Genomic DNA, 23,424 nt, shown 5'->3' on the forward strand with positions numbered 1-23,424 from the left:
CCTGAAGTCACCCTCATTTGTCTCAAAAAAGAAATTCTTGGGAGAAATAATAGTTTTGTGGACACTGCTAAGTACAATCCTTTTTTTTCAATTTGTTCAATCCACTATCATCAACTATCATTTCAAATGGAGCTCTCTTCTTGAGGTGAACGACTGCTGAACTCGAATGACTTTAACAATTCCTGGGCCGAAGCGAACCAGCCTAGAGCTGAAAACCTCATAAATAAAGCTAAAAATAATAATCTAACGAGTCCTTTTCAGGTGCATACTTTGCTTAAGTAATAAATTTTTGTGAAATCAACATTATTTCACCCAAAAACATGTTTAATTTTTGGCCCAATATTACCCCAAATGACGGTACTGTATTGCATTTGCATTGAATTTTGAGTGCTGAAATCACAATCAATTAAAAAGGACTAATCATTTTGTATTATTATTTAACATTCATCAAGAAAATTTTTATTTCTAAACATATTTCAAGCAAAATTCCGATATCAATACTCCCCACGTTTTAAAATTTTATTTTTTCAGATCCTTTTGACATTTAGTGACAACTGATTTCAGATCCTTTTGACATTCACATTTTCTGTATTTGGAACTCCCTCCCAGAGATTAACGATTATGCGGGTGGTGTTTGCACAGTATGTTACGATGTTACTGTTGGGGGATGCTATGGAAAGGTATCAAAATCGATTTGTTTACATTTTAGGGATAGGCCCTTTTCAAATGTAACGCGAGAATTTACTATCAGTGAAAAAGTTAGATACGGAGATTTGAAAAATTATGCTTGAAATTACGAAAATGTTACGGAAAAAATGTTTAATATTTCACAAGCGCATCTTTAAATTTTACAACTCAGAGACTGAGTTGTTTATACTCTAATCATATAATATGTTGACTATTTTGGGATTGGCTTTCTCAGTCATTAGCTCAAGACAAGAATTTTATACTGTTCCGACGTTTGGGCCTTTTTGTTGTGGCCTTCTTCAGGGATTTTATTATCTACCGTCATGAATAAGTTCTCCAGATTTGACCATGGAAGGAGAGATGGAGTTTTCATGCCTGCAGTTACTATCACTTAACACTGACTGCAATTACCATTTCAAAAGGTCTGCGACTGTATTTAGACGGTATGACTTGCATGCATAACAAGAGTAATAATAATATAGCGCATTTAGTTCACCACTGGACTATCGCACTAGTTTTCACGAGTGCAAAAACGCTAATAAAAGTGCGCGATTGCATCAAATCAACTCGGTGTCTTCAGAGCACTTGTTCTCCATAGATTGAAGAAATAGTGCGCCGAAGACATCAACCTGATTTGATGCAATCGCGCACTTTTATTTATGTTTTCGCACTTATAATGTCGCAGTTCGCAGTCCAGTAGTGAACTAAATGCGGTATAGTATTCAAATATGCTAGAAATATAATATTATCATTTAGTACCGGCCAGGTGGTCCAAAATATGTAGGAGTTTAAGGACAGGCTTGTTAGAATCCCAAAATGGCCGCCACAATGGCCGACTTTGGCACCTACTCACGATTCCGAGCGCACAAATCTCTTCGTAAACAACAGTGCATCTGATCTTTTTATTTTAAGCTAATTGCAAGTGAGCAAGAACAGAATTATAAAATGCACTGTTGTTTGAAGCTTGCTTCTTGAGATTTGTGCGTCTGAAATTCTGATGCACTGTTGAAGATGGATTTCAAGACGTTTGTCCTTAAATGATGTTGGATGCCCCTTGGGTTACACTACTTTTTTCTGTAAATGCCAAATGCCCAATCAAGCAGGAAACCAACACCCTAAAGCTAAAGACTTTCTCATATTTTCCACTGAGTGAACCACTAATTCAACCTTGAAGTACAATGAAACAATAAGTTATATTATCATTTCCTCGATATAAGATAAATCAATTTGTTTACTTAAATGATTCTCAACTCATCTCGTTTGCACGTGCTGCGCAAACATCACACTATATATCAAACACGATTCCATTCTAAGCTTAAGAGTGTGTGGGATTCCTTACAATGTAATAAAAAAACAGTTCATCGAAGGGGGAAGGTTAGTGGCTGATTACTGGACATGAAATGACGACGATTTTGCGTTGAAGATTGAAAACTTTCGTTTGCTTGCTAGTAAATAACAACTTCTGCTTCTCAGTCACACAATGTTAGAACGAACCTCTCCCGTCCAGGGGATTGCCGCTTACGATCCGACGATGATGTTGTTGATCGGGATGTGTATCAGTTTGACGAAGAAACCGATAAATCCCATGATGCAGAACCCGATGGCCGTGGCGATGGCAATCTTCTGGAACTCGCGACGGTCCGGCTTGGTACAGCGCTTGATCAATCGGATCGAGTCCTTGGCAAAGGAACGGCCCGGCTCGTAGATCTTGGCGATTTGATCCATTCTGACTTGGGTTGTTCTGCAATGAAGATAAATATATCGGGTGTTAAAAATCTGCTGATAAAATAAAGCAATGTGAAGTGAGAATTTGCTTCAGTGTATAGGGTGAAGATGTGGCAGAGAAAGTGCAAGTCGAATTTAGGTTTCGAATGAAATCTAATTAGCGATTTAATGCTATGTTTGGAATGATTTTTATAGATTTTAGCAATAAAACTAATTGTTAGCTCGTTAATGACCCTATAAATAGTCTTTTTTGTACGTAAGTAGAGTTAATTACGAGTTATTGAATGCTGATCTTTGTGGACAGATAGCCCAACTACTTTCCAACATTTCCGGCAAAATAATGAAAATTTCGAACTGAAAATACGCAACTCACGTAATACTTACTTTAATTAACGTCGGCAACGAACTATTCCACACAAATGTGCACAAATTTCACAAAATATTCGACTTTTTCACGAAACACACGAACTGCGTTGCTACCGCACTGGAGATCGAATGAAAAGTGTAGTGAACTGGCTGCCTCTTCTGCGTGTTGCTGATGTGTTGAACCCCATCTGTCAAAAAGTGATTCCACGTCGGATGAACGCGAACGGAGACCGCCGCAACGTCATCGAGTCAAAATGGCGGCGCCGTTACGTGCTGTCAGCGATGCGTGACGCCAGGTAACGCCCGGTGACGAGTTGGACAGTGCATCAGACGGAAGAAATGTGGTCAAAATTTTTTAATTATTGTTGGAAATTTATTACCGCAACCTACAAACTATGTTAACAACAATATCTACAACCAGCTAAATGCAATAAAAAAATAAACTAACCTAAATCGAGGTATGTGAATATAAAATTTTGCTCAAAACTACCCAGCTGCCACAACTTTTTCAAAAATGCCACTTTTGAAATCACAGACGTTACATTGAAATCCGGAATCTGCAAGCAAATTTCCCTGAAATGAAGAAAAAATAATATTGAAATTAGAGAGTTTTATGAATAAAACTGAGTAAATACTCTTTACTCAGATCTCTGTGCAGATTCACAGAGATTTACTCCACGGCTTCACAAAGATTTAGTAAAGAGTATTCACTCCAAATTTACTCAACTTTATTCATATGGCCTATTATTATTTACATATTATAAAACTGGGAATTGGCTTCTTTAGTGGTGTTGAGATAATTCCATATTCACAATCTACATGCCAAACTGAGCCGAAATCCAAATTTTCATGAACTTTGGTGCCCGGGAACCTATTTAAAAATCGATTTAAAGTTTGTTTGGGAGCGATTTGTCGAATCACCCCTCGTCGCATTTCGTACTGGGCGGAGCTGTCAAGCAGTTGCCCAGCTGTCAAAAGGTGATTTCAAAAAATCTTTTTGTAATTGAATTTAGGTATCAAAATAAAGTTTTAAAAATCTGAAAAAAATCATACTGGCTTAAAAAAAAGGTGCTCTTTCGAATAAAATCAAAAAATCAATATATTATTCTTAATTTAAAAACCCAATTGAGATTCGACCTTCCTAAATATTGTTGAAACCGCTTGAAACCAAAATTAAATAAATAATAAATGGAACATATGATTTTTTTTATTCATTACGTTTATTTCAAGGCTCACTCGCCGGTTCCAGCTTAACAGAGCTAATATTCGTTACATTTATTTTGTGTTATAAATAGGTAAAGTTACTCCTTTCCGATTTTTATTTTTCGGCGAAACATTTTTTTCTTCCGACGGATTGTCGACTGCAGCAGCATTGTGGCTCGTGTTGGCGGACCCCTGTTCCGAACAGACTTTTTTAGTCACGTTGTCCTTTTGTTTGGTTGATCGCCGGCGCTTGTGAGTCACAACGTTGAAATCACCAGATGATGTGCTCGAAGCATTGTCTTCAACGTCGGTCCAGTCATCATTGTTCTGCGTTGTTTGTTCTTCAGACGTAAGTTTATTGACAGCGGGTGATGGCTCTGCATTAGTGTTGTTGATTGGGGGGAAATCAGTTTCATTGAACAACCCGTCGGATGGCGGCAAAGTTGATTTATTGCACTTCTCCTTTGGGTGGGCCGGCTGGCCGCATAGATGGCATAATTTAGGCTGGGTAAGGTACGAGACCATTGTTCTTTCGTTTTCGATGGTGATATATGACGGAATATCGCGAAGTTATCGCATTCTCAATACACGCACGCCGTTCTGAAGTCCGGAGAAGTAGTGTTTCCACGTACCGTTCCGTATGGAAATCACCTCCCCATACTTCATCATATAGTCGCCGATAGCAGAATTGTCCATCGATAGTGGAAGATCGTGTATTCGCACGGTCACAGCATCGCAGTCCACGTATACGGGGATGCAAAACTCTTTACCCGCGCAAAGCATTGTTCGTTTGCAATGGATCCAAGAATGGATCACTAAAATAACTAAAACGGCCGCTATGAAATAAACAGATAGCGCCACCGTAGCCTTGTGTGTTTGACGTAACTCGACTGCTGTCACTGTGTTATAGTCCATATACGCTGGCGCATTTGTTTTGATGCGGTGAGTAGCGGAAAAGTCAGCTTCAATGATCCATTGTTGTCCAATTGATAACGCGATGCAATATCGAAGCTTTTCATTTCGATAAGCACACAGTTTCGTGTGTGATGCAACTGTATGCTTTCCACATGCGAATATTAAAGTTAATCTCCTTCTCCAAAAACTGCTGCGCTGTTCTAATATCCGGACGAACCGGTAAAACAGTGAAATCAATCACAAGTGTGATTGATAGTAAAGCGATATAAGAAAACACGACCGACGTACGCGATGATTGGCAGTCAACTGAAACATATGATTTACAGAATCTGTTTTTATAAATGTTGTTGAAGTGACTAGAAACGGAGGATGAGGAGAGGATACAACAATACAGCGATCGAAAGTTTTCCTCAAACGGCATCAAATCATTTTCAGTGACGCAAACTTTTTACTACCCGTTGTGGCCAGTAATTCTTCTTCAGGTCCGATGACTATTAAGCCCTATGAATAAAGTTGAGTAAATACTCTTTACTAAATCTATGTGAAGCCGTGCAGCAGATCTCTGTGAAATTTCACAGAGCTTCACAGAGATCAGAGTAAAGAGTATTTACTCAGCTTTATTTATATGGCCTATCAACAACTGGCGAAAAATTTCGAGTCTATCAAACATAGTTCTCGGATACTTATTCAAAACGACGTATCAACATAGGATTTGCGTGTATTATACGTCGTTTTGAAAAAGTATCCGAGAGTTAACGAAGTCTTTTGGGGTCATTCTCAAACAGCACGGTACAGCTGTTTGTTATTTTGTTATGTTATGTTATCGTTATGTCAAATTTGTACTCATGATCTTCTCGAAAAAAGAAACGCCAAAGCCGCGATAGAGTGAGCGAAAACACAAGGAGTCAAAGCCGTAGCCCATCAGCGCTATTCGGCTCTCGAGAAGGAAGTGAAACGCTTATGTAGGGGGCTGTTCATAAACCACGTAGACCAAATTTTGGCCATCTCAGACCCCCCCTCCCCCCTCGTAGACTTTTGTCCATACAAAAATTTTGAAATTTGTATGGAGCGTAGACTTTGGCCAGACCCCCTCCCTCCCCCCAAAAAGTCCACATGGTTTATGAACGGTCCCTAGACGGCACAAAAGAGCGTGGGCGGACTCCCTAGCCGACGAAGGCGAGAAAACCACATTCACCGGCGACATCTGTCTCTACGATATTTCCCGCCGCCTTAGTGGGACTAAGATGAATGCTACGATGCCCGTGAAAAATTCGTCTGGACAGTTACTGACCGACCCGGCTAACCAGTTGAAACGCTGGTTCGAGCACTTTGAAAACCTTTTTCAAGTGTCAGTCACGCCACACGGCCCACACGGTGTGTTGTGTAGAACAACTTTATAATAAAAAAATAAGTAAGTCTGAAATTTTGCCCAATGATACTTTGGGCCATTCCCTTCAATTTGCTGGGTCGGTCGAAAACATCCATCGGGGGGTCTAGAACAAAAATTTTTATTTGAAGGTTTTTCATGCAAAAACTGTTTAAAGCGCGTATAGCAAATTATTGCATCTCCTACAAATAGTCACAACTTTTTTGTCTTTGAAGATAGAACCATAAAATTTTCAGGCGTTTCAAAGTAGTATGCGTAGATGGCTGTGTAAAAATTTCATTGAAATATGTTGAATGGTTTTCAATAATAGCAAAACTATCAAACGCATTCTTAAATACTAAGCTTGGTAGCAAAAGTTCAACAAAATATTCATATTTTTTATATAATAATACATGAAAAATATTTAATTCCAAGCACCTTCAGTCATTATGATGGCGGTACTGTAGAAACTTGTTTTTCAAATGATGAACAGAAACATAGTCAAATACATGAAAGTAAAACACACACACACTGTCATTATGTAGCTTTTCACCAAAGTATTAATTATTTATTTAAAGAACGTGGTTTTGCGTTTTTTTGAATGATTAAGGTCTTATCTAAGTATCGAACTGCAAGCGAAATGCTTTAGGGAAGCGTGGCGCAATAATTTGGATTACAAAAAACTGTTTGTTATTTTTTCGAAAGATATAGATTTTTATGTTGAAAATAGTCTACGAGTAAACGACGCCCTAACAATGATCAACCAATCTTCCTCATGCTTGGAGTTTCAAATTGCACAGAAAATATTTTTTGAGACATCATATGCAAATCGATAAGACTATTTAAATCATTGTTATCAAATTGTTTTTCCTGAACAGCCTAATTTTCATGCTTAATGAAGAAACATTTTCAATAAGTAGTCCGTTCTTTCAACATTCTTTCAGTACTTATTATCAGTTATTTGTTATTAAATGGTGGCATAAGCAATATGCATCATATTGCTATTAAATTCAAAGACAAACTTAAGTTTAGGTCCAACAGCTATGTCAAATATCGTGGAATAATCCGGAAACTATGTTTAGTACCATAAAGTTGCCCTTGATCGAATATTGCCCAACTGAATTCTGTTTTGAATTCAGTTCTCGTTATTGTGTCCTTCGAGACAATATTTTAATGTAGACATATACCCACAACTTCAATGTTATTATGAGATCTTTAATAGAGTTAACTTGTTTTTATTCTTTGACTAAGGCAATACTATTTAATTTTGAGCTTGTAAACATTAATTCAAACATAATTTAGTTTCTGTACTTTTTCCTCGAAGCAGAGATGTTTCCCAATCCTCGAGTGCTTTTCTTGACTGACCAAATAGCATTCAAATATTTTTTTTAGGGAAAGCCGACATGCTCAGCAATCATGATAATTGTGTTTATTATAGGATTCGTCATAGAGGCATACTTGTACTTGTGAACATGTATACGCAAAACCACGTTCTTGAAATAAACAGTTAATACTTTAGTGAAAAGCTACATAATGGCAGTGTGTGTGTATGTTTTACTTTCATGTATTTGACTATGTATCTGTTTATCATTTGTAAAACAAGTTTTCACAGTACCACTATCATAATGACTCAAGGTGCCTAGAATTAAATATTTTTCATGTATTATTATATAAAAAATATAGATATTTTGTTGAACTTTTTATTTTGGAATGCGTTTGATAGTTTTGCTATTATTTGAAAACTATTCGACATATTTTAATGAAATTTTCACACAGTCATCTACGCATACTACTTCGAAACGCCTGAAAATTTTATGGTTCTATCTTCAAAGACAAAAAAGTAGTGACTATTTGTAGGAGATGCAATAATTTACAATACGCGCTTTTAATAGTTTTTGCATGGAAAACCTTCAAAAAAAATTTTTGTTCTAGACCCCCCGATGGATGATTTCGACCGACCCAGCAAATTGAAGGGAATGGCCCAAAGTATCATTGGGCAAAATTTCAGACTTACTTATTTTTTTGTTTTAAAGTTGCTCTATAAACACACCGTGCGCCATCAACATCTCAGCATGATCTGCCAAGGGTTCGACGTATTATTCGTGTCAACAACACCGACCAAAGCTCCATCAGTGCAGGAGATAGACACAGCCATCCGTAACATGAAATTGAACAGGGCCCCAGGGGCATATCAGCTGAGATGCTCAAAGCTGACCCCGTAGTATCTGCACAACTGATGCATTATTAACATACACGGAAAAATATTATAACCCAAAGAATAAGTTTTAAAAACTCAAATTTGACTAAACTGCTTAAAGTTTTAACTCAAAGTTGGGTTGTTTTCTCCCTCGCCCCACCGCAATGTTTTCGAAAACAAAGAGAGAAGCACCGACGCATCCACTGCTCTTCCGTGGAAGAAGCCAAATTTGGGTTTTCTTGAGTTAACCCAAATTTGCGTCAATTGAGGCCTCCGTTGGGTGAAAATAACTTACCACTGGGTTAATTTTTTTGCCGCTCTCAAACGAGAACTACTCACTCGCCACTGTCGCTGTTTGACGCAAATTTGAGTAATTCCACGGAAGACCGGTCAAAACAACTTAAATTTGGGTTCATTTGTAGTTCCGTGTATGGGAAAATGCGACACTTCTAACCGACTGGATGCAAGGCGTCTTAGTAAAGCTACCCAAAAAAGGGTGACCTGACTGTATTCGATAATTGGCGGGGTATCATGTTGCTGTGCATCGTTCTCAAAGTCCTCTGCAAAGTAATCCTTAATTGGATACAGGAGAAGATTGACGCAACTCTCCGACAGCAGCAAGCAGGATTCCGTGCCAGATGATCCTGTCTGGACCATATTATCACACTCCGTATCATTCTAGAGCAAATCAATGAATTCCAAGAGTCTCTCTATCTGGCGTTCATTGATTACGAAAAAGCTTTCGACCGTCTCAATCATAAAAACATGTGGGAAGCCCTCAGGCGCAAGGGTCTCCCTGAGAAAATCATCGGCCTCATTGAAGCACAGTACAAGACATTTTCGTGCAGAGTACTGCCACCGGCGTCATGGTCGCGATTTTTTCCGCAGTCAAGTTCGCAGATTGTGAACAATCCTCGGTACCAACTATACGTAATTTATGTTTAGTCCCTTGCTGTCAGAGCTGTCAGATCGGTGTAACACGCAAAATATAATTTACACAAAAGGCAATTTACACGGAAAAAAATACACGGTAATGAATATTTATTGAGTACCGGACGGGACACCGAAAATTTAATGGTTTTCTTTGGTACATCGAGGTCTTGAAATTATTGTGGATTTAGCACCAAATTGGTGTCGGAAGTAACTTCATTGACTTCCGATGTCTTTCCTATGCGTTAAACATAACGTCGGAAGTAGTGCGCTGTACAGTAAATCTGATGCTCTATACAGCGCACTACTTCCGACGTTATGTTTAACGCATACACTGAAAGGAGCCTTGCAGTAATGACAAGCACAAAAATGTTTTTAAATTTACCATGGCAAAACATGATCATCGACCCACCAACGCTTCTTGTGTGCGTTTTGTTTCTCCTCACATCAACCGGTTCGATAGCTGAGTGGTAGCGTGCGAGCCTGGTGATGTCAAGATTCTTAGTTCGAATCCGGTTGCCAACAGAAACTTTTTTTAATTGAAAATCGAGTCCATGGTAGAATTGAAAACATAATTCTGTTGAAATTAAACGAAACTCAGTCTGCACAAATTTAGAGGCGTTGTGCATTTAAATTGACCCTCAGAATAGTAATTTTCACCGCAAGCCGCCGTTCAGTGTAGTAAAGGCAGCGGAAGTCAATGAAGTTATTTCCGACACCAATTTAGTGCTAAACGCACAATAGTCTATGGTACTGCACAACGGTGTTACATATGTCCTAGCCCATCCGGGCCGTTGTTGGAGTGAAGCAAGGATGTACCTATACCTTGTATACTATCACCGATACTATTCCTCATCGTTATCGACGAGATTCTGATAAATGCGATTGATAGTGAACCAAATCGTGGATTGCTGTGGCAGCCCATTACCATGGAGCACCTAAATGAAATCGAATTGGCTCATGCCGTTGCTCTCTTAGCTCACCGGCGATCTGATATTTTGCTCCTACACTCAGCGAAAAAACCTAGCGAAATTCATCGAAATACCTTATGAAAATTTGCTATAACTAATTCTTATGGATGCCATAAGAATACCTTATGAAAATTGATCGTGCTTGCTATGACAAATTTCATAAGATAGACTTATGAAAAGAACAAAAAAATCTTAAAATGATGCAGACTAGATTCGATCCAAGAACATCGGGATCACCGAGCCCGTGTTTTATCCACGCGGCTACCGACGCTTGAGTATACAATGCTGCTAAACATGAATAAAAGCCAAGCTGTGAGACGATTTTACGTCATAGAGTGACCTTATGAAATTCATCCGAATCATTATGAATTATTTAAAGGCCATTTCATAAGTTGGGCCTTATGGAAATCTTAAGGTTATTTGGCTGAGTGTACACTAATTGCCATACCAATAAGTGATTGGAAGGCAGTGCCCGAAGCTCTCGACAATTAAAAATAACTTCCTCTCCCGCTTTGACATACATGTGCACAACAGACAATGTGTTAGATGTTCATCTAATCCCATCCGAAGGGGGTTTGGATTGTGAAAAGAAGATAACCATGTGCGATTGTGGAATCGAGTTCAGTTCTAGGCCTGCTGGCGACGGAGATAGTCGAGTGACTCCGTAGCTTGAAGGAATAGAAGCGCCCGTCTAGCGAATTGGGAGTCGTGAGTTCGAGTCTCACCGGAGTACGTGGATTTCTTTTCATAATTTCAAATCTCAATTTGTTCATCGAGCACATGTTCTGTTGTGCACATGGATGTCAAAGCATTTTCAACAGTGTAATTTCCCACATGGCTTGGTCAGCCAAAGCAAAATCAAGAAATTGACACTACCGGTAGTCAGAAATGGAATCTAAGCCCTAGTTTATGTTACAGTCAACTCTTGTTCCAGTTATTGATGTTGAAAGAAATCTTGTGTCTCTATGTTGAAACTTTATAAAAGCATATTGTATTGGAAAAGTGAACAAATAAATAAATAAATGAAACAGGGGAAATTACCTATTCTCGGCCGTTTTGTTCTCTCCGTCTTTGGGGTTATTTTTTGAAACCTATTGAAATCAGAGTTGGTCTCAAATCCTTCCCAACTAAGCTGAATTATATGGCCAAGTTTCGGGCAATTTGGCTGACAAAAACCCCCCATGACGAAGAGAACAAACCTGCCGATAATACCCATCGTCACCCTATAATAAAAAATGTCACCCTAGAGCCATCCCAGAATAACAACTCACCTGCAAGCAATAGTAGCAGAACACGTGGCCACATCCCATGTGGTGCGGAAGCGTCACTCTTTCATTGCAGTAAGCACATCTACTTCCGGTATCCAGCTGAATCTTTTTCACTTCCTGTGCCCCACTTTCCAACTTCAGAAGATTCCTCAACCGGCGCTTCAGGGCATGATAGTTGACAATCGGTACCGTAAATCCCAGCAGTTCCATGAATCCAGCCCATATCAACTCCCGGGTCATGTACGAGTAGCCGATGGTCCTCCGTTTGGCCCCATCGATGGAGCGATGATCCAACCGCAGAACATAGTCCACCAGGGATGGTTTTCGCCCGGTCCGCAAGAACCGGAAGAAATTTATAAAATTCAAGCATGTCAAGCAATTTTCCACAATGGTTATCATCCGTTGCAGAAACGTAACACCGGTCAAGCGGAACTGCACCAGCTCCTTTAGGTAGCCCAAGGCGACGGTCAAAGCGTAATGAGCCTTGAGTTTACCCGTGCCGAGCTGTTCCCGTTCGTAGCTGATCGATAGCATCTGCTGTCCGAAAGTGGCGTACTTTTTCCGAATCGAGAAATTCCACAGGGCGGAACTCGTGAGCAGGTTGATTTCCGGCTGGAAGCGACTTAGCAGACCGGGCTGCAATGGGTACGAATCGATTGGTGGCAACTAGAAGCTTGATTACATAAAAAGATGGTATTACCGGAAGATTCCGTAGAACGCTGTAGACCTGCTCCTTCAGAATGTTAACGATTTCATTGTCCAGCTGAATGGAATCGAGCTAGAAAATGCCCTGGTGAATATTTTTCTTTTGTATCGGAAATAGTTACATACCTGATTCACTCTAGGAACAAAATTAGCTTTCATTTTGCTAAAATTTTGGAATTTTAGTTAAAATTTTACCAGTTGTACGAAGTTTTTATTTTTCTACGTTTGTTTTGACCATAATTTCCGTCACAGCGGAATCACATTGGTTAGAAAATGCTTCGAATTGAATGCGTAACATCTTGTAACACCCATAACGTGTAACTGTAAATGGTTGGCGTCTGTGCTGCGAAAGCAGTAAGAATAATCTCGCCGAACATAGAACTTGCCGAATCCCTCCATTGAAAAAGCCTTGTCTGCACGCTAAGTAAAAGTTACTCTAAAATGAGTAAGATTCACACAAAACTGAGCTAAACTGGAACAGCTCAAAAATGAGTAAATTGAATTTCCAGCGATAGCGCTGGCCCAAGTGCAAAAATCCAACCAATTTAAGCCGTATAATATACCGCATTTAGTTCACCACTGGACTGCGCACCCAGTCTTCATAAGTGCGAAAACGTCAATAAAAGTGCGCGATTGCATCAAATCAAGTTGATGTCTTCGGCGCACTATTTCTTTAATCTTTGTTGAATAAGTGCTCTGAAGACACCGAGTTGATTTGATGCAATCGCGCACTTTCATTTGCGTTTTCGCACTTGTGAAAACTAGTGCGATAGTCCAGTGGTGAACTAAATGCGCTATATTCTTCACATCAGCAAGAATATCATACAACTTAAACTGATGAGATTTTCACACTCGGGTCAGCGCTATCGCTGGAAATAAAATTTACTCATTTTTGAGTTGTCCCACTTTAGATCCAAAATGAGTGAATTTCCTGACCGTGTGTACACTCACAAGAAAAAACTAAAGAAAGTAATCAAAATACCTTATGAATATTTGCTATAACTAAAAATAATATTAATAAGGCAATCTAGCGTTCATCACCCTTCTCTCTCAAGCAGCCACAGAAGATAGCAATTTTGTGTTTAATATTTTCATAGGGAAACGTTTCCGTATGAAAACAAACCTATCCTCCTCGGAAGCGAAACAGAGAAAGATGATCAAACGTCAGATAGCCTTATAATATTAATAAATTAAATATAAATGCAGGCCGGATTCACTGATTGGGTTACGACTGCGCCCAGATTAGCAAAACGTGTTCTTTCTGTCGGCAGTACGACATCTGTTCCCATGTCTATGGGCGGCCATGAGAGAGGAGAGACATTTGTATTAATATATTGTTCCCCAGTCCACTGTAAAACGTCCGTGAATATAGAGTATAATTGTATCGCTCCGTTTGCCACTGATTTACGCGGTCTCCGAAAGTACCCCGGGTAATAGTTCTGTCCCCGCCGGTAGTGATCTTCCTGGTGATTCCGCTGCCCGAATCTGTCTGTCGTGACTCTGTTTGTCCTACAGGTCATGGGCCCAGGAAAGTGGCAAATTACGAAAAAGTGATTCGATTCGCGGTACGAGTGCGTTTGCATTGTTCTCCGTGGGTGGCGTCTGTTGGCTGTGTGATAACCGCCAGAGTAGCGTCGTCGTCGCTGGGAGTTATTGGGTGGCTGTTGTTTACACCGCCGTCCGTCGTTACACAGTGAAGTGAGATTGAAAGCGTCCGTCGTTGGCGTGAGTGTTCGACGGCAGAGACGACGAGATAAACGTTGTTGTTGCTGCTGCTGCTGGTGGTGAAGAGTGGATACCGTTCGGTGGTGCTATCGTGTACTGGTTGTGATATTGAAATGGCTGAGAAATATATGTTTCCTCGGCTGAGCAATCAGAACTATTCCGTGTGGAAGACCCGGATGGAAATGCTATTGAAAAGGGAAGATCTATGGCATGTAATTAGTGAAGCGCCGCCGGTTCCGGTCACAGCCGTGTGGGAAAAAAGTGACCAAAAGTGCCACGCCACAATTGTGTTGTACGTGGAGGATAGCCAACTGAACATGGTGAAAAATGCGACAAGTGCGAAGGACGTGTGGACTCTGCTGAAAAGTTACCACGAGAAAACATCTTTAACTTCGCGTGTGTCCTTATTAAAGAAACTCTGTGGTTTGAACATGGCAGAAGGTGCAGATTAGTATGGGACAAATATCAAATCCTCGCTCCAGTCGACTTTTTAGATCCCATTTAGGTCCCATATGAACTGTGCAAAATTTTAGCGCAGTCGGTGAAACTATAATTTAGCGCAAGCGGTTCAAAGTTTTCATAGGATTTACTATGGGAAAAGTTACACTTTCAGATAAAAAATCCCAGAGGTCGTCCCTTGTCTCCTTAATTCAAATCGATCAATGTTTCTTGTAGAAAAATCAATTATGAAACTTTTCTTCGAAGACCGCAAAACAATTGGATGCTTGTGGAAAAAGTTATTGATTTATTACCGATTAGTGATCCAACGAACGGCTTTTTGTTTTGTTTTATTAGCAGCACTGTAGCTGCTGCTGTTTCTGGGGGTGGTGATGCCTCCTGCCACCCCATGCAACAACGGCAGCAGCAGTGCTGCTGTTAAAACAAAATAAAAAGCCGTTCGTTGGATCACTAATCGGTAATAAATCAATAACTTTTTCCACAAGCATCCAATTGTTTTGCGGTCTTCGAAGGAAAGTTTCATAATTGATTTTTCTACAAGAAACATTGATCGATTGGAATTAAGGAGACAAGAGACGACCTCTGGGATTTTTTATCTGAAAGTGTAACTTTTCCCATAGTAAATCCTATGAAAACTTTGAACCACTTGCGCTAAATTATAGTTTCACCGATTGCGCTGAAATTTTGTACAGTTCATATGGGACCTAAATGGGATCTAAAAAGTTGACTGGAGCGAAGATTTATTTTTTCCATACAAGCGTGTACCATACTAGTGCAGATGTAGAAAAACATTTGTTTGAACTGGAAGAACTGTACGACTGCCTTTCATGTGCCGGCCAAGCTCTTGAAGAACCGATGAAGATCGCTATGCTATTAAGAAGTTTGCCTGAGTCCTACAATGGCCTCGTGACGGCACTGGAAAGTCGGCCGGAGGCAGATTTGACGATGGCATTAGTGAAGCAGAAGTTGCTGGACGAATACCAGCGGCGAGCTGAGCGTAGTGGGGGTTCTAGTGAGTCGGCTATGAAACTACAGTGGAAAGGGCAACAGAAGCAGAAAGTGTGCTATCATTGTAAGAAGCCAGGACACTTCAGAAGAGATTGCCGTGAGTTGCGATCGAAGAAAAGTGATGACATTGGGGATGGCGGATGGACGACAGCTGGAAGTTCCGGACAGGAGGAGCCGACTGGGCACGAGGAGCTACCTGAACAGGATCACGAACAGGAAGTTTCGCCACGAAAGCAACAAGAGCAGCCGACCGTCGACGAACAAGATGAGTCAGAAGAGGAATTCTACGGCTGGGACGATCAAGCAGCAGAAGAAAATACAACACAGCGAAGAGAGAAGAGGTCGACCAGAGGAGTTCGCCCACGGCGATTCGACGATTTTGTGGTGGATATGGCGATGACCGTTGAAGAGGAGCCGTCGTCGTACGAAGAAGCAGTTCGGAGCTCGGAGAGTGATCTGTGGAAAGCAGCAATGCAAGAAGAATACGACTCGCTGATGGAGAATGGAACGTGGGTTCTGGCTGAACTACCTGCTGGACGAAAGGCGATTGGCAGCAAGTGGGTGTTTAAGAAGAAAGAAGATAGTGCCGGAAACGTTTGCAAATTCAAAGCTCGACTAGTTGCGCAAGGTTTCTCCCAGCAGTTCGGTGTGGACTATGACAGCGTCTTCGCTCCCGTCGCTGCACAAACAACGCTGAGGACCCTGTTAAGTGTTGCTGGAAAGAAGAAGATGAAAGTACGCCATCTGGATGTGAAGAGTGCTTATTTGCATGGCCAGTTGAAGGAGGAGCTGTATATGCAGCAACCGAAAGGATTTGTGCGCCGCGGTGAAGAAAAGTTAGTCTGTCGACTTCAACGAAGCTTGTACGGACTGAAGCAAGGTGCCAAGGTGTGGAACGATACGATTTGTGCTATTCTCGGAGAAATAGGATTCCACCAGTCGCGGGCAGATCCGTGCTTGTTTTCCAAAAGTGTTTCCGGAAGACAGATATACCTGCTGATCTACGTTGACGACATCATCGTTGCAAGTGAAGTTGAGGAGGAGATTGACCAAATCGAGAGCCAGTTGAAGAAGAAAGTGAAGTTATCGTCGCTTGGTGAGGTCAACTACTTCCTTGGGATTCGTGTCAGCAGAGATGAAGACGGATATTATGCTTTGGATCAACAGAGCTACATAGTGAAGATTGCCACGAAATTTGGTCTGGACCGCGCGAAAGGATCAAGCTTTCCATTGGATGTCGGATACTACCGAAGCAGAGAAGGAAGCAAGCCACTACCCAACAATATGGAGTACCATTGCCTGGTCGGAGCGCTACTCTACGTAGCAGTCAACACGCGGCCTGACGTTTCTGCAAGCGTGTCAATCCTCAGCCGAAAAGTCAGCGAACCAACTGAAACGGATTGGTCGGAATTGAAGCGGGTAGTGCGCTACTTGGTGAAAACCATGGACTACAAACTAAAGCTTTCCTGTAGTAGTGAAAACCCCTTCAAACTGATCGGCTACAGCGACGCCGATTGGAGTAGCGATACAACGGACCGGAAGTCCAATACCGGCTTCGTGTTTCAAATAGGAGGTGCGACTATCTGCTGGGCGAGCCGCAAACAAACGGGTGTGGCGTTGTCTAGCATGGAGGCGGAATACGTAGCGCTGTCTGAAGCCTGCAGGGAGCTTCTGTGGCTCCGAAAACTTCTGGAGGACTTCGGGTTCAACCAACAGGAGCCCACGATTGTGTTCGAGGACAACATCAGTTGCATCGATTTCGTCACTATAGATCGAACATCAAGGCGCTCCAAACACATCGATACCCGGAGATTCTTCGCCAAGGATTTATCGGAAAAAGGTTTGGTGAGCATTCGTTATTGCCCGTCCGAATCTATGGTCGCCGATATCCTGACCAAACCCCTAGGATCCATCAAGCAACAACAGTTCGCAGCAATGTTGGGTCTCATCGGTGGCAGTGACCGCTGACAATGTCGAGGAGTGTCGGCAGTACGACATCTGTTCCCATGTCTATGGGCGGCCATGAGAGAGGAGAGACATTTGTATTAATATATTGTTCCCCAGTCCACTGTAAAACGTCCGTGAATATAGAGTATAATTGTATCGCTCCGTTTGCCACTGATTTACGCGGTCTCCGAAAGTACCCCGGGTAATAGTTCTGTCCCCGCCGGTAGTGATCTTCCTGGTGATTCCGCTGCCCGAATCTGTCTGTCGTGACTCTGTTTGTCCTACACTTTCGTTGGGGCAACTGACAACTGATCCAGATGCTGTAGACACACGCAACTGACGAGAAATACGCCACGAAACATCCCATACTTACACAAACGTTCTGTAAATTGGAGCTGCCATGCGACGGGGGTCAGACATCAAACTCGTTTTTGCCATCGTTTCTGACATTGACAGTGCTTTTTAGTTGGGTTTTGCCCCAACCAGTGAGCATTCAACCATCGAGACAGCCCAGAAACCAACGAACGTGTTAGAAATTATCATAGCCTACTAATCATCGGGTCTATTTACTAATGCTTATTTCTAACACCCCCTCTTAGACCCTGGTGGCTGCCGCATGTAGACGGTTTCCGTCAAGTTTCCGTTGAGGAACGCCGTCCGCACATCCATCTGGTGCAAATGGAGGTTCTTCTGCACCGCCACCGCCAGCAGGGTCCTGACGGTTGTCATCCGGACCACGGGAGCATACGTTTCCTGGTAGTCGTAACCTTGTCGTTGGGAACACCCTTTGGCCACGAGTCGAGCTTTGTACCTGTCGATTGAACCGTCATCACCGTATTTAATTTTAAATACCCACTTGCAGGGAACCGGTCGAACACCAGTTGGTAGGTCCACGAGATCCCAGGTCCGATTCTTCTCGAGCGCATGCATCTCGTCGTCGATCGCACGCTTCCATTCCTGCCAATCGTCACGCTTCCGGAGTTCATTGATGTCGTCCGGCAATGCTTCCACGTAGTTCTCCGCATTCAACGCAAACGCCATGCACACGTCGAAGTCGGAAAAACGAGCAGGTGGCCTGCGAAGCCGATCGCTTCGCCGAACTGGAACTTCGTCATCCTCGGCGCTTCCGAACTCGTCAGCTGATGAATCGCAACCACCAGCAGCTCCATCTTCCGTTTCTTCGATCGCTGGTTCGGAATTTGGTTCAGGATTCGCTTCACGTCGCAGATTTGGCCGTTCTTCCAACGGTTCTAGACGGTCGGACACCAGGTGGTCGTTAGTGTGCACTTCCACCCGACGCTTCGATTCCGACTCTTCAACGACTACGTCCCGAGCGATGGTGATCTTCCGCCGTACAGGATCCCATACACGATATCCGTTGACACCGTATCCGACGAGGTAGCAAACTTGACTTTTCGCAGACTTACTAATTGCGATATGAATATGTTTTTATTTTTATCATTAAATATCGATCTTTAAAAATGTATGACAATATGTGGTGCGGTATGGTCTTGGACATGGTGCATTCACAGCATCTGTGCAAGTAATCTACTCATGCTCAGTCGAAGATCCGTTAAGCACTTTTTTTTATTTATGCGTTTGTCATGGAATCTTGATATTATGTTCAATAAATAGTGCATAAGGATGTTTAGGGATACTTGAAATGTGTCGATTTCTGAATGCTGTCTGGTTATCTAGGTGTCTGTGGGAACAATATTCAGTAAACACGACAGCACTGAAATGTCAAATGCATCGATCCAAGCGTCTCGTACAATCGAACTGCTGCGGGAGATAAAAAATATAATAATCAAGGTACAAGATATCTTGTTACAGGCTAATAATAATAAATAAATGCCTCATTTTTACGTTGATTACGTCTTTTGGCACTCAATGTTAAACTACATAATTCTATTCTGTTTTATTTTATGTGATTTGTATAAAATATTGGTTCATTTATAATTTGGTTGTCTAAACAGTTTTAGCCATGATTTATCCCATAATCCGAACAAAGTTCCGAGTCAAACTATGACGGGCTGAAGGCGTTTATTTGACAAGTGAAAAGCACATTGTTCAGGAGCATATGCTTATCGATCATCATCAGCTTAATAAGATGCAGACAAATGTTTTGTTAAACTCTTTTGTTAAGGAATCAATGCTGGTCGAATAAATTTCTTGTTAAACTTTTGAAAAGTGTTTTAATTTATCATTGTTGATACCGACGAGGAAAGTCGAACATTGACTACTTTCTCAATTGAAAAATCATTTAAACAGTAATGTGTAGAGCATAATTTTAGTTCAGCTATCATTACCATTAATAAGCAACAATTCAGCAAGCTTGCTTGTTTGTGACTTGCAATTGTTAGTTGGGATCTCGTGTTTAGCAATATGATATTCTCAAGCGTCGGTAGTAGAGCTCGTAGCCTAGTGGATTAAAGTCGAGCTCAGTGATCCCGGCGTTCATGAATCGACTCCAGTCTGCTTCATTTTAAGTTCAACCCGGGAGCGGTCGCGTCGTGTACTGAGTACACTTGGGGAACGTTCAAAAATTACGTCCAACATTTGGGGGAGAGGGGGGGGTCTAGAGAAGTGTGACAGTACGTGTATTAGGTATAGGAAAACCGCGTGACAGAGGGGGGAGGGGGGGGGTCTCAAAATCCCAAAAAAATGATGGACGTAATATTTGAATCTTCCCTTGGAGTACACGCACCATGAAAAATGCAAGCTTGTGATACACAGCATGAACATAGTGCCGTTGCAGGTAGTCTAAGACGCGACTGCTCGAGGGTTAACAAGCACGATCAATTTTTAATAAGGTATTCTTATGGCATCCATTACTTTTAGTTATAACAAAAATTCAAAAGGTATTTATTTTGATGACTTTCGATAGTTTTTTTTTCGCTGTGTTATTTATAGCAAATCAAATTATACCAAACGAGGCAAACCCAAGTACGAATAAAATTTTCTGAACAAATGCGAAGGATGGAATCAAAACAGAAATGCAAAAGCTGTTTATTTTTTGATTGCAAGAGCAAACAGCCGAAAATCGACTGCACACAGCTGACTCATTGCTGAAATAAAGTGAAAAAGTGAAATTATCGCTGGTAATCGTACGTAAATCAACGAATTTTCCGGTTACATAGGATTGCCATATTCCGCATGCCCTACACCTGCGCCCGTATTCCATTCCAACGTAGTTCGAAAGCAGTAGGTAATGTCTTCTGAGTCGGAAGTGCGCTCGCTTCTGACGCGTGCCCTAGACGCGGACGAAGCTGGCCAGAAGGAACTGGCCATCGATCTGTACGGCCAAGCGGTAGAAAGTGTCCTTCTCATCGAAGATCGCGAAAAGCGAGAAAAATTGAACAAGTTCGCCAAGCAAGCTTTGGAGCGGGCGGAGGCACTGAAGGGCATCAAGTATGTTCCGCCCAAAGATTTGAAAGTGGTTCCGCAACAGCCGGTTAGAAGCAGCGCCGGGAAAAGTCCGGTCCACAGTCCCCGATTGGAGGTCAGTGGGGCTCGGACGGCTTACACCAGTGAGGAGAAGAAAGTGCTGGAGTACACGTCGCATATCAACTCGAAGGTTTACGTTCCATTCATGGACATCGACCTGAAGGAGAAGTTTATCTTTTCAATTCCGTTTACGGATCGTGACGGTCTGCTGGAGTTGGCGCCCAAACAGAAGCGGGATTTTGTGCAGTGGATCCGAGTGAGCGAGCTCAGTGAAAACCCAGTGCTGATCGCAGGGGATCATGCAGATTTCTACAGCATCCGGCAGACGGTTGTTTCGGATTGTAGCTTTGTGGCGTCGTTGGCGGTGGCCTCTTTGTACGAGAAGAAGTTCAAGCGGAGGATTCTGACGTCGATTATCTACCCGAGGAATAGCCGTGACGAACCGATTTATAATCCGAGTGGGAAGTACTCGATCCGAATGCATGTGAATGGGATTCCGAGGAAAGTCGTTATTGACGACTACTTGCCGCTTGGGAGGTACAACCAGTTGCTTTGTTCGTATTCGAGCAACAAGAACGAATTTTGGGTCTCGTTGATGGAGAAGGCCTACATGAAATTGATGGGAGGCTACGACTTCCCTGGATCGAATAGTGTAAGCTTAAAATTAAACTACTTACTTAAGTTTGGCTTGCCACTTTAATTTTTAATATTATTCTGGGTTTTTCTTTTGCAGAACATCGATTTGCACGCTCTAACAGGATGGATTCCTGAAAGAGCTTCGATTAGACCAAAGGATCCGGACTTCAACGCTGACGCTGTTTTCAATCGTCTGAGGGAAGGTCTAGCTGCCGGACGGTGTTTGGTAACCGTGGCCACCGGTGAGCTGTCCGATGCGGAAGCAGAACGAACCGGGCTCGTATCGACGCATGCCTATGCCGTCTTGGACATGCAGGAGGTTGACGGAGTAAAGCTGCTTCAATTGAAGAATCCCTGGTCGCATTTGCGCTGGCGAGGCAACTATTCGGAACTGGACGCGGTTCACTGGACTCCGGAACTGCAGCAACTGTTGAACTATGATCCCAAGCTGGCTGCGAATTACGACAACGGAGTGTTCTGGATAGACTACAATTCGATTTTGAACTTTTTCGACGTGTTCTACTTGAACTGGGATCCGGCACTGTTTCAGTTCACCTATTGTATCCATCAGTCGTGGAGCGCCGGCGTGGGACCTACGAAGGATGCCTACAATGTGGGCGACAATCCACAGTTCAGTTTAACGGTGCCGGCTGGAAAAGGCTCGGTCTGGATTCTGCTGACGCGGCACATCACCTCGATTGAGGATTTCAGAGAAAATCGAGAGTATATTACGGTGCTGGTTTACAAGAATAACGGAAAGCGCGTTTACTATCCTTGTAAGTTTTGAGCTTGAGGTTTTCTCACATTGCTTAATTTATGGTAATGAGAAAGTTTACTCTCTCGTTTAGCTAAGCGCACAGGAAGGCGAGATATATGATAGAAGGGTTTTCAAATGATTATTTGTTTCCATTTTCACATGTCATTTCAGCCGACCCACCGCCCTATATTGATGGAGTCCGAATCAACAGTCCGCATTACCTCTGCAAAATCCGCCTGGACCCGAGCTCGGTTCGGAAGTACACTCTTGTGATATCCCAGTACGAGAAGACTGCCACGATCTATTACACGCTACGGGCGTTCTGCCGGGACAAGTTCGAACTGAAGAAGATCGACAGTCATTTCCAAACTGTCGAAAATGTAACATATTCCCTTAAAATTTTTATCGAATAATAACTACAAACGATCCACATTCCCCGCAGATCAACGGAGAATGGAAGGGTCGCACGGCAGGCGGTTGTCCCAATCATCCGCTAACCTACAAGAACAACCCCCTCTACCGGTTGCACATCGGGCCCAAAGACACCAGTCAGCTGGTGGTCGAACTGCGCGGCCCCAAGGTCTACCAGGTGGGGCTGGAGCTGAGTGTGGTTTCGCTGGAAGATCCGGAAGTGACGGCTCCCTTCATATCGCAAAGCACCGGCAGCTACCGGTCCGGGTTTTGCGTGTTGGATCTGGAGGGTATCCCCGCGGGAGTCTATCAGTTACGTCCGTCCACGTTTCTACCGGAGCAGGAGTCGCCGTTCTTCCTCAAGTTCAAATCGACAACGAATTTGGTCATCGAGAAGCTTAATTGAACGGGAATGCAGGTGAGTTTTTGTGGTTTGTTTTAAAAGATCATTGTGATGACGATAGCGTTAGCTTGAAGCGGAAAGTTACTTTAATGGATAAGTGAATGTACATATTTTAATACTTTTTTCAATCACACAAATGCTTTACAATCGTTATTTTAACCAAATATTAAAAGTTTCAACTAAAAACATTAAGTATGTTTGTTTTGAAAGAAATTCCTAAAAGTAGTAGTTTGCATGTAAAATATTTTTCTGGGTGAAGCGATAATGAAGTGATTTTAACTAAAACATCATGATAATC

The 23,424-nt window shown here is 42.1% G+C and overlaps 3 protein-coding genes across 4 annotated transcripts; 1 reads left to right on the top strand and 2 right to left on the bottom strand.

Annotated features, from left to right (window-relative positions):
• Positions 1-1,861: 1,861 nt before the first annotated feature.
• LOC109433502 (protein transport protein Sec61 subunit gamma) lies at positions 1,862-2,961 on the bottom strand. The gene is made up of 2 exons (XM_019709938.3): positions 2,797-2,961; positions 1,862-2,428 (listed from the first exon to the last, which is right to left on the bottom strand). The coding sequence occupies exon 2, from the start codon at positions 2,410-2,412 to the stop codon at positions 2,206-2,208; it is 207 nt and encodes a 68-aa protein (XP_019565483.1). The 5' UTR covers positions 2,413-2,428; positions 2,797-2,961; the 3' UTR covers positions 1,862-2,205.
• LOC109410667 (peroxisome biogenesis factor 2) lies at positions 2,808-12,596 on the bottom strand. Of its 2 annotated transcripts, none has more exons than XM_029875799.2 (4): positions 12,460-12,596; positions 12,329-12,406; positions 11,632-12,264; positions 2,808-3,051 (listed from the first exon to the last, which is right to left on the bottom strand). In XM_029875799.2, exons 1-4 carry the CDS (start codon positions 12,490-12,492, stop codon positions 3,028-3,030), a joined length of 768 nt encoding a protein of 255 aa, XP_029731659.1. In that variant the 5' UTR covers positions 12,493-12,596; the 3' UTR covers positions 2,808-3,027. The 2 variants fall into 2 exon arrangements, with proteins under 2 accessions (XP_029731659.1, XP_062712385.1); XM_062856401.1 differs by lacking the exon at positions 2,808-3,051 and adding an exon at positions 3,124-3,351.
• Positions 12,597-20,468: 7,872 nt separating this feature from the next.
• LOC109410673 (calpain-7-like) lies at positions 20,469-23,314 on the top strand. Its single transcript, XM_019684208.3, has 4 exons — positions 20,469-21,571; positions 21,653-22,331; positions 22,484-22,692; positions 22,755-23,314. The coding sequence occupies exons 1-4, from the start codon at positions 20,684-20,686 to the stop codon at positions 23,127-23,129; spliced, it is 2,151 nt and encodes a 716-aa protein (XP_019539753.2). The 5' UTR covers positions 20,469-20,683; the 3' UTR covers positions 23,130-23,314.
• Positions 23,315-23,424: the final 110 nt, after the last annotated feature.

This window comes from Aedes albopictus, chromosome 3 (assembly GCF_035046485.1).
Source record: "Aedes albopictus strain Foshan chromosome 3, AalbF5, whole genome shotgun sequence".
NCBI classification, from domain to species: domain Eukaryota; kingdom Metazoa; phylum Arthropoda; class Insecta; order Diptera; family Culicidae; genus Aedes; species Aedes albopictus.

Coding starts and splice junctions, on each gene's coding strand:
- LOC109433502 (XM_019709938.3), bottom strand. CDS start 2,412: ATGGATCAAATCGCCAAGATCTACGAGCCGGGCCGTTCCTTTGCCAAG.
- LOC109410667 (XM_062856401.1), bottom strand. CDS start 12,492: ATGAAAGCTAATTTTGTTCCTAGAGTGAATCAG. Junction 12,265..12,328: donor GCGTTCTACGGAATCTTCCG/GTAATACCATCT, acceptor TACCCATTGCAG/CCCGGTCTGCTAAGTCGCTT. Junction 3,352..11,631: donor TCTGCTACTATTGCTTGCAG/GTGAGTTGTTAT, acceptor TCTTCATTTCAG/GGAAATTTGCTTGCAGATTC.
- LOC109410673 (XM_019684208.3), top strand. CDS start 20,684: ATGTCTTCTGAGTCGGAAGTGCGCTCGCTTCTGACGCGTGCCCTAGAC. Junction 22,332..22,483: donor AAAGCGCGTTTACTATCCTT/GTAAGTTTTGAG, acceptor ATGTCATTTCAG/CCGACCCACCGCCCTATATT. Junction 22,693..22,754: donor ATTTCCAAACTGTCGAAAAT/GTAACATATTCC, acceptor CATTCCCCGCAG/ATCAACGGAGAATGGAAGGG.